Source organism: Hydra vulgaris, chromosome 02, assembly GCF_038396675.1.
Source record: "Hydra vulgaris chromosome 02, alternate assembly HydraT2T_AEP".
NCBI lineage: Eukaryota > Metazoa > Cnidaria > Hydrozoa > Anthoathecata > Hydridae > Hydra > Hydra vulgaris.
Genome location: NC_088921.1, coordinates 50,558,486 through 50,576,400, shown reverse-complemented (window position 1 = coordinate 50,576,400; position 17,915 = coordinate 50,558,486). Strand labels below are relative to the sequence as shown.

At 29.0% G+C, this 17,915-nt stretch overlaps 1 protein-coding gene across 1 annotated transcript in view; it reads right to left on the bottom strand.

The window, feature by feature from the left end:
- Positions 1-375: 375 nt before the first annotated feature.
- Positions 376-17,915, bottom strand: part of LOC100205158 (nuclear pore complex protein Nup50) — a 36,528-nt gene continuing 18,988 nt past the window's right edge. The window contains exons 4-6 of the mRNA XM_065791276.1: positions 15,488-16,115; positions 7,718-7,844; positions 376-853 (exon numbers count right to left, since the gene is read on the bottom strand). Coding sequence (XP_065647348.1) covers positions 496-853; positions 7,718-7,844; positions 15,488-16,115 — 1,113 coding nt within the window. The 3' untranslated portion in view covers positions 376-495. The remainder of the gene's footprint in view (positions 854-7,717; positions 7,845-15,487; positions 16,116-17,915) is intronic.

Sequence of the window (17,915 nt, the reverse complement as noted above, 5' to 3'; positions counted from 1 at the left end):
GCTGTTTTCGATACTCATACTATTACCCTCGTTGCGTTAAAATCATTACCTAATGTTACGTTAAAACGATTACTAAATGTTACGTTAAAATCATTACTAAAACGTTACGTTAAAATTATGACATACTTTCTTATGTAAGCTCGTTTCCAAGTCTCAAGTCAAGATTAAAAAAGAGCTTTATTAGTTAGCTTATTTTAATAATTAAAAAATCTTTTTAGATATAAACCTATGGGGGGAGGGGTGGGGGCAATAATTTCTCTAGAGCACAAATCTTTTTAGATATAACCTATGGGGGTGGGGGCAATAATTTCTCTACAGCACAAATCTTTGAAATTTTACAATATTTGGATGCTTCACTAACGATCAAAAACAAAATTCTTAGCATTAAAATCTTAATAAAACATACCACCGTAATAAAACATACCACCTTAATACTAATAGAATTTGAATTATTTTGGCATCAAATGTAATTTCTGTTTTTATGTTTTAAAAAAATTATTCTTTCATTTTTGAAAGCAGCTCGTCAGCCTCAGGAGTACCTTTAACTCTAATCAAGTACGTACAAGGGACACTATTGTCACCATCTGATGCTTTTGTGTAAACTGGTGGATTAGGAATAGAGACAATTATAACGTTATTTTTTCCAGTACGTGATATTGGCATGCCACTATTTAGACTAACATTCAATAAAATTTTCCCTGTTGCAATTTCCATGCGAATAAGAAGTTGAGTTTTTGCGTCATCAGACGATTTTTTCAAGTAAAGCATTCCTTTGCCCAGTTCTTGCCATTGATTACTTTTCTTGAAAAAAAGTTTGCATCGAATTTGATAAAATGCATTTTCTTCAACAATCCTAAAATAAAAACAGTTTCAGCCTAGCCATAAATAGAGGTTAATTAAAAATTTAAACGAAACTTATGATATTATGATATTATTAGAATTACTCTTAGAATTTATTTTATGGATGAAAAAAGTTCTAACAAAAACAAAACAAAAAAATTTGAACAGAAATACTTTTATGTTTGCATGATGTTTTTCGGATTAAAAAAACAACCTCACATCGACTGATTCTCATTATCACATTCTCAATAAAAAAAAATCAAAATTTTAAAATTTTGGTTTTTAAAAAAGATTTTAAAATCGACGCCGAAGCACTGCAAAAAAAAAAAAAAAAAAAAAAAAAAAAAATTACACAACTAGAATTATATATTAAAAGCAAGTAAATTAGTTGCTGCAATTAAAACATATTACTTTAAACAATTAAGCTTAAAGCCATTACGCAAAACCCGTTACAAATCTTTTAAATTAATAAACATATCAACTTTGATGACAAAATGTAGACTTTAGGAATACTTTGAAAAGTAAAATTTATATTCATCTCCTAGGATTAACTATTAATTCCGATTTTTCTTGAAAACCATATATCAAATCCATTGCAAAATTAGCATCTGCTAAGGTTGAATCTCTTTATCGTGCTTGCCACTTTCTTACTCAGGACTCTACTCTTTATCTCTATAAATTTCAAATCCGTCCTTGTATGGAATACTGCTGCCATATCTGGGGCGCATCTTCCAATGATGCCCTTTCTCTTTTAGAAAAGGTGCAAAAACGCATTAAAGATGTACAGAGTGGATTGGTCAAGTCCTTACATAATTATATTTTATATACACATATATATATAAAAATATCTGTAAAAAAACAGAAGGATCTATTTATTAATCCTTAGGCTAATTTTCTATAACAATTTTTAAAGAAATTATAGCCGTTTGAAAACTGAACTGAAAACCTAAAACTTAATTTTTTTTTATTTGTTATTACTTGGATGAAGCACTTTCAAGCAGCCATAAAAGTTTATTGAAATTAGAGGAAATTTTTAAGAGTTAGTTAAAAACTATATAAAATTATTAATAAATACTTTCCTTATGCTTTTCCAGTATCTTACCAGCTGTGCAGAATTTATAGAATGAAAAACACAGAGACAGTGTGGTTCTAAATCATGACCAAAAAAAAATGATTCTATTTACACACCAAAAGCTCCTTTTTATCAGAAAATGTTAATAAATTACTAGAAATGAGTGCTTCAGATATAAGCCCTGTGAAATGGAACATTAGAGTTTCATTGAGACATCAATTTCAATAATTAACCTCCATACAATAAAGTTCAATGAAGTTGTAGATAGCTGTATTAGTTGTACTTTATGTAGTACTACTGATAACTTCAAAACAAACAACTGCACTTCTTATCTAGAAGAATGTTATGATTGGTTACTTTCAAAATAATTAGAGATGATTGAAAACCTGATCAAGAACCTGACTGAAAAATAAAAAAAAAGAAGAACTTAAATATCATTGAAAAACTTATCAAGAATCTACCTGAAAATAAAGAAATATAAAATTCTACTAGAAGTATTGAATCTATATATTCTTGGATGAAACATATTTTTTGATACATGCAATAAAATAAAGCTAAAAAATATGATATGCACAAAATTAACAAAGAAACCGACTTATGGCTAGTGATCGGTTAGTTATTGAAACACTCCCTGTTGAGTTCAGAGAAAAGCAGAAAGCCTATTTTGTTAAAAACGCAATGCTTATAAACTGTTTGTTGTACAAAAATGATGCTGGTGACATAGTAATACAAAAATGTGATCAGCATGCTATAGACACTTTGTGTGTGGAAACCATGTAGTTGAACGGTTTATTAAAATGTCCCAAGTGTGATACAGATCTAAAAAAAAAAATTCAAAAGTAACAACTGTTGTACTTGACAAGTTTAAATTTGATAGCAAAATAACTATTAATTATTAGTTCAAGTTATTCAATTTTATACAACAATAATAACGCCAAGACACATGATGAATTTTGCGAATGTAAGTGCTTCAGACTTTCAAAAAACAAGAGTATTGCAGACCATTGGCCAACACATAGATTTTACCAATGCAAGAACACCTCTTGGAATTTGCATGAAGTGCAGATTTCTTTTGAGAAATCATGACAAAGGCACTCCTCTTCCAACTCTATATGATTTCAAGTCTACCACAATCAAACCAATGACAAGGACAAGTCTTGCATGTGTCTGCCTCATTTGCAGGATTGGACAACTGAATCAGCCTCATCCATTGCAAGCTGCCAGCCAACGCAGCACTTCCACAAGTCCATTCACACAAGCTGCATCTGCCATGAAACAGTGTGTCAAATGCCACACAGTTTTTCATCGTGGATACCCACACAATTGTAGACCTGGAACCAGACATTTGAAAAAACTTGTTTAGTTTGAGGCTCTTGGAGCTCAACAAATTGCTTCTTCGGTAATCAAAAATACACCGTCCTTTCCTGGTGGAACAATTTTACTAAGTCAAGACCAAGGAGGAAAACATCTGCCTGTACAACAAGGTAAAAAATTGGCAAGGAAAATAGGTATGTAGTTATAAGCAAAGTATTACTACTGTGTTTTCTTTTATTTAGGTTCATCTATGCACCAGCGCCTTCTAGAAACCTTGACTAAAGCTGGTCTTGTGCAAGTGCAATTAAGTACTGGCTTATTAAATTCAAAAATAAGACAGCTGGCCACTACACTGAATCAAGTTGGTGCAGGTAGTTGTTGAGCCTTACTTTTGCCAAAAATTTGCTGACACTAGCGTACTAAAGTTTTTGGTCATACTCAATATTGTTGCAAAAATTTTTACTTCCTCATGTGAACGTCTCGAATCCAAGCAAATGTAAGTTGCCTGAAATTTGTTTCAATTTAATTAATTTCTTATATAAATATTACGTAATAATAATACCTATTATAAAATACAAGTTTTATTACTGAATATATATTGTAGATGGGTTTTTCTGTGTAATTACTAAATATAATTCTTTATTTTGCACGCAGTAATATTTAGTTTGTAGAACTTTCTCAATCTGTTCTGGAAAGTTTTATGTATGTTTAAAAGCAAAATTCCGGTCAGTTTTAGTATAATGAAAGTTTTGAGTTCGAACCAGTGAGTTTGTCCGTATTGAGTTGATAGTATATTTTGTAATTAGCATTTAATGTCTTCTCAAGTAAGTTTTTTAGTATATTGCATTATTTAGAATAATAATTTCTACTTAAAATACAAGTTTTATTACTGAATATATTATGTAGACTGGTTTTTTTATGTTTAATTACCGAATATAATTTCTAATTTTGTACGCAAACATGAGTCGAAAATAAGAAAATAAAAGAATATTCAATTGAGCTACGTGCGAAAATTCAGATTTTATTTGAAGAATGGTAATTGTGTGATAAAATAGCAAAAAGACTGAAAATTCCAAAGTCAAGTGTATTATACATGTTAACACGATTAAGAACAATAGGGATGAACTCAACTAAAAAATGCAAAGGAAGAGTGAGATGCACGACAAAGATGGAAGATAAACATATTGTAATTATGAGCAAAAAAGTGTACCATAGTATTTTAATTCATCGTGCGGTGCCATCTGGTATTCATAATATTAGTAAAGGGTTTGTCTTTCAAAAAGACAAACCCTTCTAAACACACTTCTAAATTATGTTCAAATTATTTGAAGACAAAAGAAAAGCAGAAAGTGCTCAAAATCATGACTTGGCCTCCACAACCACCTGATATAAACCCTATAGAGAAAATATGGGATGAGCTGGACAGAAGGGTAGGCATAATGTTCCCAACTAAAATAAATAGTTTCTAAAAATGTCTCCAAGATGCCTGGAGTTACCTTAAGTTTCGAAACATTAGATAAGTTAAGTTTCTTAAAATAAGACCTTAAGTTTCGAAACATTAGATAAGTTACTCTCTGGAATGTTAAATCTCTCTAAGGCTGTCATATGCACTAAAGGTGATCATATTCATGAGAGTAAAATCTTGCTAAATTATTAAATTAAAATATTGTTAAGAAATGTATTAGTAATAAATTGATGAAAACAATGAGCATAATTTGTTTTTTATAGACAGTTCACATACTGATCAAAGACTTTTTCACGCTAGTGTAGACAAAACCTTGATGATGTTTTCACCATTTCGTCAATAACATCCTTTAAAAAAACAGATACAGAAGCTGCTGCAAGGCATGTTATGCATTGTGTTGATGCAGAAGACCATTGTTCAAAGATTATTTCAGAGAAGAAAGTTTCTGCCAATCACACCGTGAAACTTGACCTGGATGGAGGAGATGGCATACATTTGGCTAATAAAAATATAAATCATAAATATTTTATGACTAACAATAATGTAAAGCAAGAATTGAGTTGAGCAAGCATAGAATTGAGAGAGCAAGCATACTTGCTGCTGGTGTGAAGCTGAATCATGCAAACTCAGTGACATTGGAGCCTTGAGAAGCTTTGGATCTCTTAAAAGAGACTATAAAGCATTTGTCAGGGAGCAACTCAATGACAGCAAAGAATTTCAAAAACTCAGTATATCCCCCCCCCCTTCGTGATTTGCCAGATGATCAACTGATTTTAGAACTAATTCCTCCAATGGAATTGCACTTGCTTCTTAGGGTTGTGAACCATTTATTTGAGCCTTTATCAAATTTGGCCAGAAGGCAACAGAGGCTTTACATTCCAATTTCAAGGTGCACTGGGAAAGATACAAGAGACAACCAACCCACCCTGAGTATGGTCATAATTTGCTCAAGTGTGTTCTCGACTACAACTGCAAGCACTGGTAAAGAAGGACAAAAAGTCAAGTCTTGCTCAATAACCACAAAGCCATTAAGAAGTCATTAAAATAGCAAAAGAAGAATATTTGAAAGAAAGAAGTATTATGTAGAAAAGCTTTGGAAAATTTTGTATATTACTTTGTCTCCGAGTGAAATTGTTTATGTACCTTGTGTTTCTTTTGTAATTTATTTTGTTGGAATTATTAATATTCTTTTAGAAAATTGAATTTCAGCAAACATGTATTTTTTTCAAAATTTTAGTGAAATATTGCTTATAGCTATACACAAGAGAGGCACATTTACATTTGTCAAATATTTAAAAAAGAAGTAATTTTATTCATCAAATTCAAAGTGAAACACCCGGCTTGGATGTCAGTAGATTTTTTTTTTTGTTAATTCACTTCCCCAAGGCCGAGAAGGCCGCTACAGAAGAGGAGGCTACTTAATTGTGATTATAACCCTCTCTCAACTCTATAACTTCAAAACATGAACCTTAACAAACAAGGTCGTTGTGCGGAGAAACAAGATTTAAGTTTTTTATGCTTTAGGTACCCAAGAGTATATACTTTGTCCCCTTGAAAGGCAAAAACAGATTTTTTTGGTCACGTTACAGATGATTTTTACAGATTGTGACAGAATAGGCTTTACCTAAACAGAAATCTGTTGAAAACAGGTGTAACACCCACAAGATTTTACACCTGTAAAATGTGTAAGATCTTGTGGATGTTACACCAAGAAAACACTTTTGAACAAGTTCATATAGAGTTCTTTTTTAACATAAAAGACATAAAAGCAATAAACAAATGCTGTAAAAAATAAATTGCTTATAGATTTCAAAAACAGAGTTGCTTTTTTGCATCAAAGACCTTAGACAATACCGCCCATTGAAGTCATTGAGAGTATTTTAGTAGATCGATAATTTTCAAAAAATAAGATTTAAATAGCTCATTGGTTTGTTGACTTTTTGCTAGTCAAAGTTAGAATAAATTTTATCTTTTACAATGCAGTTAAGGTTTTGAGACATTTTGAACTAAATTTGAGCTTTAAAGCAGTTTAAACATTTTTTTTAAAGAATTTTTTACAACTGCTCGAAGGTGCAGTTGTAAATGTGAACAGCTTTAAAAAATGACTCAAGTAAAGGTTTAATGAACCCCCAGAATTATAGCTATAAATTTTTAGTTTTTTTAAAATAAAATGACATGAAGCCATCCCTAAATATTTCAAAAAAAATCCAAGAACCACACTATTTCTAGCTGCCCCTTCAAGGTTCAAGATTCAAGGTGCTATTTTGTGTTGAATGCTTTGGTGGAATCAATAAACAAAACAGTATCTATAATTTGAGGACACTTTATTATGAAAAATTTTATGAAAAAATGCATTTTTATAATATTAATTATTAACCTATAAGTTATTAAAAAACAAGTTTAATTGTAATCAATATATATTTCTGAAAATTGCATGGCTGCAACGTTAAGATTAATTACTCTACCATATGTTTCCATATGTTTCCATAGATGAGATAAAAGATTTATAAGTACTGTAAGTGATATCACGTCATGCAAAGTGATTATTTTTAAATAAGCAAAAGATAGTAGTAATCAAGTTTATTTTGTGGAATGTTTACATTTAAATTAAAATGAAGATCTAGACTTTTATGTAAGGAGTTTTAAAATCTAACAAGTATTTATAAAAATTTTTTTACTTTTCTTTGTAGTAGACTTAATTAAATATATATTATATATACAAAACATTTTCTTAGTGAAAAAGAAAACACAACATTAAAATTCCTTTATCGCCATGTTTCTTTATCAAATTGGTAAATCTAATAGTAGATATTTAGTAGAGTGCATAACTTGTTTTTTTTTTTTTGCATTGGCCTTGTTCATTAAAGTTTATCTTTCAGAACTGTTGGATTTAGAGTATAGTTATTGAGGCAAAGCAAAAATTAAGAAGGAAAAAAAACCATCTCTACCTTGGAGAGGTAAACATTTAATAAATTCACTCAATACTAAATTGAAAAAAAAAAAAAAAAGTAAATAGAAAAACATACGTCTTGAGCTCAGGTTCAGGTATAACTTCACATTCATCATCTTCATCATCTTTGTTTATGACAGCTGTTTCAATAGGTTTTGCAGGGTAAGGTGTTGAACTGAAAAAGTTGCTGCTAAATTTTGTAACTAAAATAAAACCACCATGCTTAATGAAATATTTAAATAATATATATTTATTTAAATATTTCTTTAATAAAAAAATACTTTAATTAAAAATATTTTTAAAATTATTTTACCTTAAATCAACTAAAAACATCAAACAATATCATTACATATGCTATGTTAACTTATATACTCAGTTATGTGGCATTTAACTGCTCTATTAAAATTCAAAAGTAGTAACATGAAAAAAATATCTCGTAAAAAATCTCCCTAACATATAATTTACATTCAACTTAATTTACACATAAAACATATATTAAATTATCATCTAACATTAAGGTTCCACTCATGTTGATATACAAACACTCTCATCAAATGCAGTACTGTCCAAGATCACTAAAAATCTTCAATGCTAATTTTCAAAAAGGGTAATATACAAAAACCCTCAAATTACCATCTGTTCTCTCACATCAGTACCATGCAAAGTTTTTGAGGTTTCTTCATCATCATATGTTTTGAACAAAACATGTTTTGTTCACAAAAAAAGGATGTGCTAGTAACCTACATGACACTCATGATATTCATACAGAAACAATTCACTGTGGGTACAGTGCAGAAGTAATATACACAGATTTTGCCAAAGCCTTTGTATCTCACAAATGTCTGCTTAAAAGATTTCATTATACAGTATTTGTGGTCAACTTCTGAAAATGATAACCATAGTGGAGCAGTTAATGTCATTATTGAATGTTTTATATCAGAATGAATGAATACAATAGCTGGTTCATCAAATAAAAATTTATCTTGATGCCAGCAAAATTATTGCAAGTATTAAATCACTAAATAATTATGTAACTTTACAAAATGACATTTTTAAAGCTGTCAAATGTTCACAAAATTTGGCTCACGTCCTTCAAAATTAAAAAATGTAAAGTTATGCATGTTGGAAAATATAATAAAACAAGACCTCATCCAGCAATTCAAAATTTTAAATAATATTAACCAAGTTAAACTTCACATCCAACAATCCCATAAACAATCAAAAAAGTCATCTTACAAATTGTGAGGTTTATATTGATCAGGGCCGTGCACAGGATTTGGGGGCCCCGAGCATCCTTCAGTATAGGGGCCCACCCCCTTTACTCCAAAAAAAAAAAAAGGCCTGCTTAAATTTTTTTATTATATTACTGGAATATAAGTATAATTAAATAGTCCAGCTGTTGTTTCTTACAATATTATTTTTCTTGTCTTTTGTTTAGCAAACTTTTCAATCACATCATGGAAATCAATATTTTTTGCTAATAGACACTCGATACTCAAAATGGCGAGGTCACTTGTTCGTTCTTGTCCCATAGTTGAGCGCAAAAAATTCTTGATGAGCTTCAATTTACTGAATGAACGCTCACTTGAAGCCACTGTCACTGGAATTGAAGCAAAAATACGCAATGCAATTACTATATTTCTAAAGAGTTCTCCAAGCTTCATTTCAGAAATTTTGTTTAATAAGTCAAATGCGGCAAGAGGTTCCTTTCCAAAATTTGCAGTATGAATTTGTTTTATGTGAAGCAATTCTTCAGTCAGTTCATTTTCGGTCACATCACAAGAATATTTTTGCGAAAAATGTGAGCAAGCACTCTTGATTTCTTGATTTCTATAAATTGCTCCCCAGTATAATTAAATAGTCCAGCTGTTGTTTCTTACAATATTATTTTTCTTGTCTTTTGTTTAGCAAACTTTTCAATCACATCATGGAAATCAATATTTTTTGCTAATAGACACTCGATACTCAAAATGGCGAGGTCACTTGTTCGTTCTTGTCCCATAGTTGAGCGCAAAAAATTCTTGATGAGCTTCAATTTACTGAATGAACGCTCACTTGAAGCCACTGTCACTGGAATTGAAGCAAAAATACGCAATGCAATTACTATATTTCTAAAGAGTTCTCCAAGCTTCATTTCAGAAATTTTGTTTAATAAGTCAAATGCGGCAAGAGGTTCCTTTCCAAAATTTGCAGTATGAATTTGTTTTATGTGAAGCAATTCTTCAGTCAGTTCATTTTCGGTCACATCACAAGAATATTTTTGCGAAAAATGTGAGCAAGCACTCTTGATTTCTGCTTCAGACAGTTTTTGATACTTCCACAAAAAAGAGAATATAGAAAGGATTACTTGAATTGCTGTGAAACGTGCAGTAAGTCCACCAATTACAGAATCAAAAATGTGATAAAAAACCGTTCTCCGAAATGTTGCCTCCTCTCCTGATTCTGCTTCTGTTAATTCCGTAATTTGTTCATCACCTTTAATTTGCTCCCCAAAAAAACTTTTGCGTTTCACTTTTCTGTGGATTGGAAATTCAGAACTGATTTTTGCAACATCTACAACTAACTTGGCTCCTTCTAAAATTGTAGGCCATTCCTCCCGAACAGATTTGAGTTGACTAATCAATGCTTCAATATTTTCCACCTTAATATCAATAGTTGTTTTTCTTGCCTGAATGACCTGGTTGCAGCGGTCAATCAATGTGAGAACTTTCAGCCAAATTCCAGACATGAGAACACATTTGAAGGAGCTCATATATTTTAGGGCACCTCTAATCTCAGTTTTTGCTTTAGGCGTGAGATTCAAGCTCTTAACTTCTTTCAAAGATTCAATGATTTGGCTCAAGTGACTATAGAAAGGGCGAATGCTGTCAAGTCTCTCAGTCCATCGTGTTCCTGATTGTCCATGCAAAGACACACCGTGAAGTCTCTTTTGCAATATTTCCCAGCGTTGCGGACTAGCAGAAAAGATCGTATATACGGTTTGAACAGTTCCAAAGAAAGTCTCAGCATCTGTACAGCTTGAGGCAGCATTCTGTCCACACAAATTCAATGAATGACAACCACAGGGTGAGAATACAGACAATGGGTTCTTCTTTTGTAGGATTGCTTGAGCACCCTTATATTTTCCTGACATGTTGACTCCATTGTCATAGCCTTGGCCACGGCAGTCTTCAAAACAAATTTTTAATGTTTCCAAAGTTTCCAGAATTAATTCCGCAATATCAGATCCAGTCTTCTTGGCACAATCTGCAAAGATCAAAAACCGCTCTTTAATTAAAAATTTTCCAGGTTCTTTTTCATGTACATATCAAATGACAAACGAACTTTGTTCAGTATGGCTCACATCAGGAGTGGCATCAACCATAATTGAAAAATACTTTGCAGACTTGCACTCTTCTATAATTTGCCTGCGAACCTCAGTTGCACAAAGGCCAATGAATTCATTTTGAGAACGATTTGACAAGTAATGCGCCTGAAGACGTTGACCCTTGTCCTGTGATTGTTTAACTTTTATCACATGTTCCTTAAGAATTGGGTCATAATGCGAAATCAGTTCCAGCAATCCTAAGAAATTTCCATTATGAGAATCTCCAATTAGGTCAGATTTTCCACGAATAGCCAATCCACGTTCACCAAGAAACAGAATCACATCCAAGATTCGTTCCAAGATTTTTCTCCAGGTGTCAGCTTCATTGAGAATTTGGCGATTCATTAAATGTTCAATTGACTGATCAGTTTTCATTCGAGCTTCCAATTCACGCCACTGAATGTAGCATTGTTTATGGATTTTCGAATGCTCATGTTCAGGAATTCGACTGATGAGATTCTTCCACTTCTTTTCATATCCCCATCCTCCAATCATTGCAAGGGATGAAGTCATGTGTGGAAGTTGATTTCTAGGTAAAAATAATCGGCATGGAAAACAAAACAATGCTGTCTTTGCTGGGCTAAGTACAAGCCAATCCCGCGAGAAGGATTCCCTATTCGGTATTCTGCTTTTCAAAACTGACATTGGAAATATGTGATTTCCATTATCTTTTAGCATATCCAGTGGGAAAGGAATGTGACCAGCCATGAAAAACTTTTCCAGCTGAGAAGGGGAGAAATTTTCTGTTTCAAATTCACCAATGTCAAATGGCTGCAACAATGCTGGTCCATCACTGCTAGTGGTCCTTGTAGAAGTATTATCATTACCACTAATTTGACAGTCTTCAAAAGTGGCTTATTTCTCTATACTGCCAGCACTATTACCAGAAACAGAAGATTGGATACTACCGTCATATTTTTGCTTCGTTGAGCTAGTGTAAAGGGCATCTGATGTTTTAGGAGTAGTTGTAATTCCAACATCAAATAATGTTTGCCTTCCTTTTTGTAGAGCCGCTTTTTTTACTTTACTGATTTTTAACTTTGATGCACCAGATGGATACGTGCGTTTCATTTTTATTTTTTTAAATACTTTCGTCTAATAGATATATATATATACATATATACATATATATATATATACATATATATATATATATATATATATATATATATATATATATATATATATATATATATATATATATATATAACTATATATGTAACTATATATGTAACTATATATGTAACTATATATGTATATATAACTATATATGTAACTATATATGTAACTATATATATATAACTATATATATGTAACTATATGTATATATATATATAGTATATATATATATATATATATATATATATATATATATATATATATATATATATATATATATATATATATATATATATATATATAGTTAATCTTTTGCTACTAGTTTATTGGCAAAAAAAAAAGCACAGCTGATAACTCCATACTGATACAAAGTATACATTTACTTAAGATAACGTCTAATCAAGAGATACCCACATATTAATATTTATTACAAAGTAAGAATTCATTTAAAATCAAAAACAAAATTTTGAGTTCTGTTATTAAAAAGCTTATTGATGTTAATGGTTGAGGCAAACACTAAGGAAGGTTTTGCAATTAATCTAAAGAAATAAGATTCTTTAATTTGCAAGTAATAGCAAATTAAAGAATCTAATTTCTAAATAATACTGTTTATTTGATAATGAAAAATTAAATTGTAAATATAATTGGTAAATATAATTAAATATTTAAATTAAATTGTAATACTTAACAATACCTAAGCATTTTATTCATTTTTTTAGTAAAAAATTTTGACAACAATATAATGAGAATCATATAAAGTTGAAGATCTTACATACAAATTTAGTGATCTTGATTTAACAAAAATAATAACAACAATATGTCTTAGACGTTGCAATAAGCTTACTTAAGATTCTTTTATTTTAAAAAAGAACAAAAATAAATGAAAAACTATTATTAGAATATTAAGGGTAGTGTCAGGATAAGGTGACCCATCAACATGATTAAAGTTTTTTAAGGACTTATATAAGACATCATTTAATACTATTATAAAAAACATCTAGGTTTTAGTTTTTTCTACATCTGTAAACAGTTTAGGAAAATCAAAAAGATTTTTCATATACTGCATGAAAATTAAATTAGTTCAGGAAAATAAAATTTGAGAAAACCAGTAAATCAAATACATTTTTATTTGCTACAGAGTAGTAAAAGATTTTATACATACAGAGTAGTAAAATCTATCATAGCATTTTTTATATGGTACAGAGAACTTTAGATAATATAATAAATAGATAGCAAAAATTTTTGCACCTCAAATTTACTGCAACAAAAATAGCTAAGCTCTTTTTGCTTGCCTTTATAGAATGCAGCTTTTTCAAAAAGTAAAAAAACAAAGAATAATGAAATGAAAGATTGATGCCCCAGCCCAAACTCTTTACAATGTTTACAATGATGCTACCCAAATAATAAAATTCTAAACCGGGATAATGGCAAAAGTCACAAGAAAAAAAAATTAAAAAGAATTTAATGAAAATAAAAAGTGACTCAGTACAGTTGATAGGAAAAATGTTCTTAGTTACAGCAATTATTATATATTATTAAAATAACGTTTAAATATTTTTATTAAAATAATAATATTAATAACAATAAATAAATAACTTCTATCATTTATGAAAAAAGGATTTTAATACTGCTAGTAAAATTAAACTAATCTAAATAAGAAAAGCGAAAAAAAAAATAGATATAGTTTATGTCACATTTAATATGACGTAATAATAAGTTTGAATGACAATTATGTTAGATATAAGCACTATTTACTGATAAACAAAAAACAAAAAACTACGAAAACTTAATCTCTATTAAACTAATTATTTTATCAAAATATTTAGTAACAAAAAACAAAATTGTTTATAGTTAACAACAAATTTTTTTTGTATACAAATATTAAACGAAACATAAAAAAAAAAACCATGAAAAAGAAATAATATAATAAAATAAAATAAAAAAACAAATAATATAATAATATAAAAAACCATTAAAAAGAAATAATAGTAACAGAAAACATTGTTTATAGTTAACAAATTTTTTTTGTATACAAATATTAAACAAAACATAAAAAAAAACCATGAAAAAGAAATAATATAATAACAACTTTTATTTATCATCTTGCGAGCACAAGAATATTTAAACAACTTTTGATTGCTGTAAGAAAAATTAAATTTCTATTTAATAATAAAAAAATAACAATAAAAAAAAGTTTAATTTATTTTATATTATCTTTATTTTATATTATATTTCATTTTGTTTTTATTAAAAAGCTACTACTTTTAGCTTGAAACAAAGATCGTAATAATATAAACTAATTCTGATAAAAAATATATGATTTAATTTAAAACTAATTTAATAAAAAATATATATTTTATTCTGATAAAAAAAATATCCATAATTTAATTCTAATTTGAAAAATATATAATTTAATTCTGATTATAAAAATGCATTTAAGTTTATTAAAATTAAAATCAATGCTTAGGTTTAACTATCAAATTTATTTTAAAATATTACTAAATATTGTTGAATATTTAAATTTTATTTATTCTTCAAAAAAATTAGCTCATTTTTAATGGAATTGTTTTTTTGACTTTCCTTCCTAAACTTTTTTTTTTTTAATTTAAAATTAAATTCCTTGTATCTGTGTTCTGAGGCTGTATCAAAAATTTACACAAAATTTAAGTTAAACTTCTTTTATAACATAAGTTAGAGAGCAGCGATTATTTTTTTAATAAATGATACATACAGCAATATAATTTTAATAAATGGTGTTTTGAGATACATTTGCTATCACAACAAAATTGCTAATAAAATAATAAACTTTTAATAAATAAAGTAAATAAATTAATGTAATTTTTTTATTTGTGCTTTGCTAATTTTTTTAAAATAAAAAATCATTTTTAGTTGCAAGGCCGCAATGGGAAATTTAAGAATCATCTAAAAAAATTTAACATATTTTAATTCATTTATACAAATGTCGAGAAAAGAAAGAATTTTTTATGTCAAATATTTTTTTAAATGTATTATTAAACTTTTAATATGAAAAAAAATAAATAAATAAACACTCCCTAATAGTAATAGTAAAAAACAATTTAAATAATATTTTGCTTTGCGGTAATTAACATTATTGCAGTAATTTAAAAAAGTTGTCTTCAAAAAAGAAAAAAAGAAAGAAAATTTCATGATATCAAATTCACATTAGGTTAATGCGTTAAGCATTTTTTATTTAAAACAAGGCCTATATATATATATATATATATATATATATATATATATATATATATATATATATATATATATATATATATGTGGATTATCAAAAATTTATATTATATTATAAAAAAATAAATCAAAAATATTTAGACATAAACATACCAGGTGCATTTTCTTTTTGAATTGGTGTAGAGGATATAATATTCTCTTTTGATGCAGCCATTAATGATGAAGTAACATGGGAACTTTCTGGAGTTTTAAGTATACTTTTTATTGCTGTATTCTGAACTGACTTAAAATCCCCACGCTTTTCATCAAGTTCCTTTAAATACTTTGAATAATCATTAAATACAGGTGTTAAATCTATACAAGGATTGCTATCAACATGTTGTTTAATCCAGGAAAGAACAGAAACATTTAAAGCACACAAATGTTGGAAATAAGTGTCATTATTATTGTTTATTTCACTATCAACTGTTTCTATTTTTGTGTGCATTAAGTCCTTTACTGTTGAATTTGAACATTCTTTAGTTTCAATCTTACCTCTATTAGTAAAAAAATCATTACTAGCTGTATTAGTTTTTGCCCAAAACCCAATGTTTTCAGTGGGTGCTTCTGAGTCTAATTTTTTTTCAGTTTTTAGAGAAGTATCTTTTACACCACCAAAAGCACCAGTGAAAATACTAGCAGTAGAAAATGTTTTGTTATCAACTTTTGAGTAGTTGGCTAAACCAGTCAGCGTTTGAGATGTTCCAAAACCAGAGAATGCTGTGAACGGATTAAGCTTCGTCTGTAAATAAAAATTATAAACATCTAAATAATTATATAATAAAAAAAATAAAAATATATAAACAAAAATCCAATCAAATATCAGCCCTTGTTCTTATCCCAGCTAACAATTAATGTTTAAGAAATGTTGTTACAATGTTCATTTAGGTTTGCGTAACGCTCGCTGCAAACCAACTTTTGTGAACTCCAATTTACAGTTCTTGAACGTTTAATACAAATGTTCAAATAACATACCGCAAACATTTACTTAACATTCACTGCAAACGTTATTTTGTTATCATCAAATACGCAATAACAAACACGGAAGTTTACTCTACGCTTTTTTCTTAAAAAAAAATTATTATAATGCATAAATGTATAGGTTAAGACTGACTTTCTGTTTAAGCCTACATATTTAGTATTTGCTAATGTAATGCTCTTTTCAACTTACATAATTCCTATTTATTTATCAATTGTTAAACAAGTAAAAATTTATTTGTACTTGAATACACAGTTACACAACTGAATTACTCTATATTAGGTTTATTTGAGAGCCCATGATTTAATTATTACATTTCAACCATAAGGCACACAATTGACTTGGCTGATTACAATAAACAAAAACTCATACTAAAAAAGAATACTTCATGCAATGAAAAAGTTCATTTATTATTAGTAGTTAGTGCTTTAAAGGGCACTAACAACAATTTACATGAATTTAAGTTAAATCTGTTTACAAAACAGCATCAACATATAAAATAAATGTGTTTTTTCAGTGAAAAAAGTACAAATTTACCACTAAAAACATAAATAATATACACATGTCTTTTTTAAAGTAGCACAATTTACAATACTTTATCAAATTTAAAATTTTTTTTTCCTTAATAAAATTTTCAAAAATTTAAGCTCATTTTGGTTTTTATAAACAAGCTAGTTTTATTCATGAATGACTTAAATGTAACATTTATAAAAGACTTAACTATTATAAACTGCCAAAAACTGCCTATTATAAACTGCCTATATACAAACTACAATAAATGAACATTTTATGACTTTTTTTCAACCCCATGCTCCTGTACTGTAATCTGATGAACTTTTACCTAAAAAGCGCGAAATGAACTATTATTTGCATATCTTTTGAAAAAAGTTCACACCGTCATTGAAAAATCGATTTTGATATAAGTACTACTCTGTATTCAAATGTATTTAGAATGTCATAGTCAATAAATTCCAACAATCACTCAGACCGTTGACCTTGCTCTTGCTTGTTGCATAGAAGGAATAGCAACAACTTGTCTTTATTTTTGCATGACAAATACATTTTCTTTATTACTTAGATTGCACGCTGCCCACTGATTACTTCTGGGGATCTGTAGTATGGATGGCTCTCGCTTGCAGTGATTTTTTGAAGAGCCTAAAGCCCTTTTCTATGAATTCAGTACTTCAGCCAAGTTATTAAAGTTATTTTTCTTGTACAGTTGGTCTGTAAACCAATGGTCTGCCCAGCCATACGATATAAATCGACATTCTCTCTGCAGAACTGTCCTTGTTCAACAAATTAAAATGAAAGCCAGGATCGCTAGTATAGTTCTGGAATTCCACGTTGCATTGCTGATGCTGGGTAATTTCTGAAACCTGATCAATGAAAAATGTTCCTTTTCATCAAAAAATCAGAACACTCATATCATCTCTCCAGCCTGATGTTTCGAGAATTACTTCTATTCCGTTATGAAACTGTGTTTTCAGTTATTCGTACTCCTTCAACAGTTGAGATACAAATGGATATTCAATGTTTGGCGATTGTGTTTTACTTCCAAGTTCT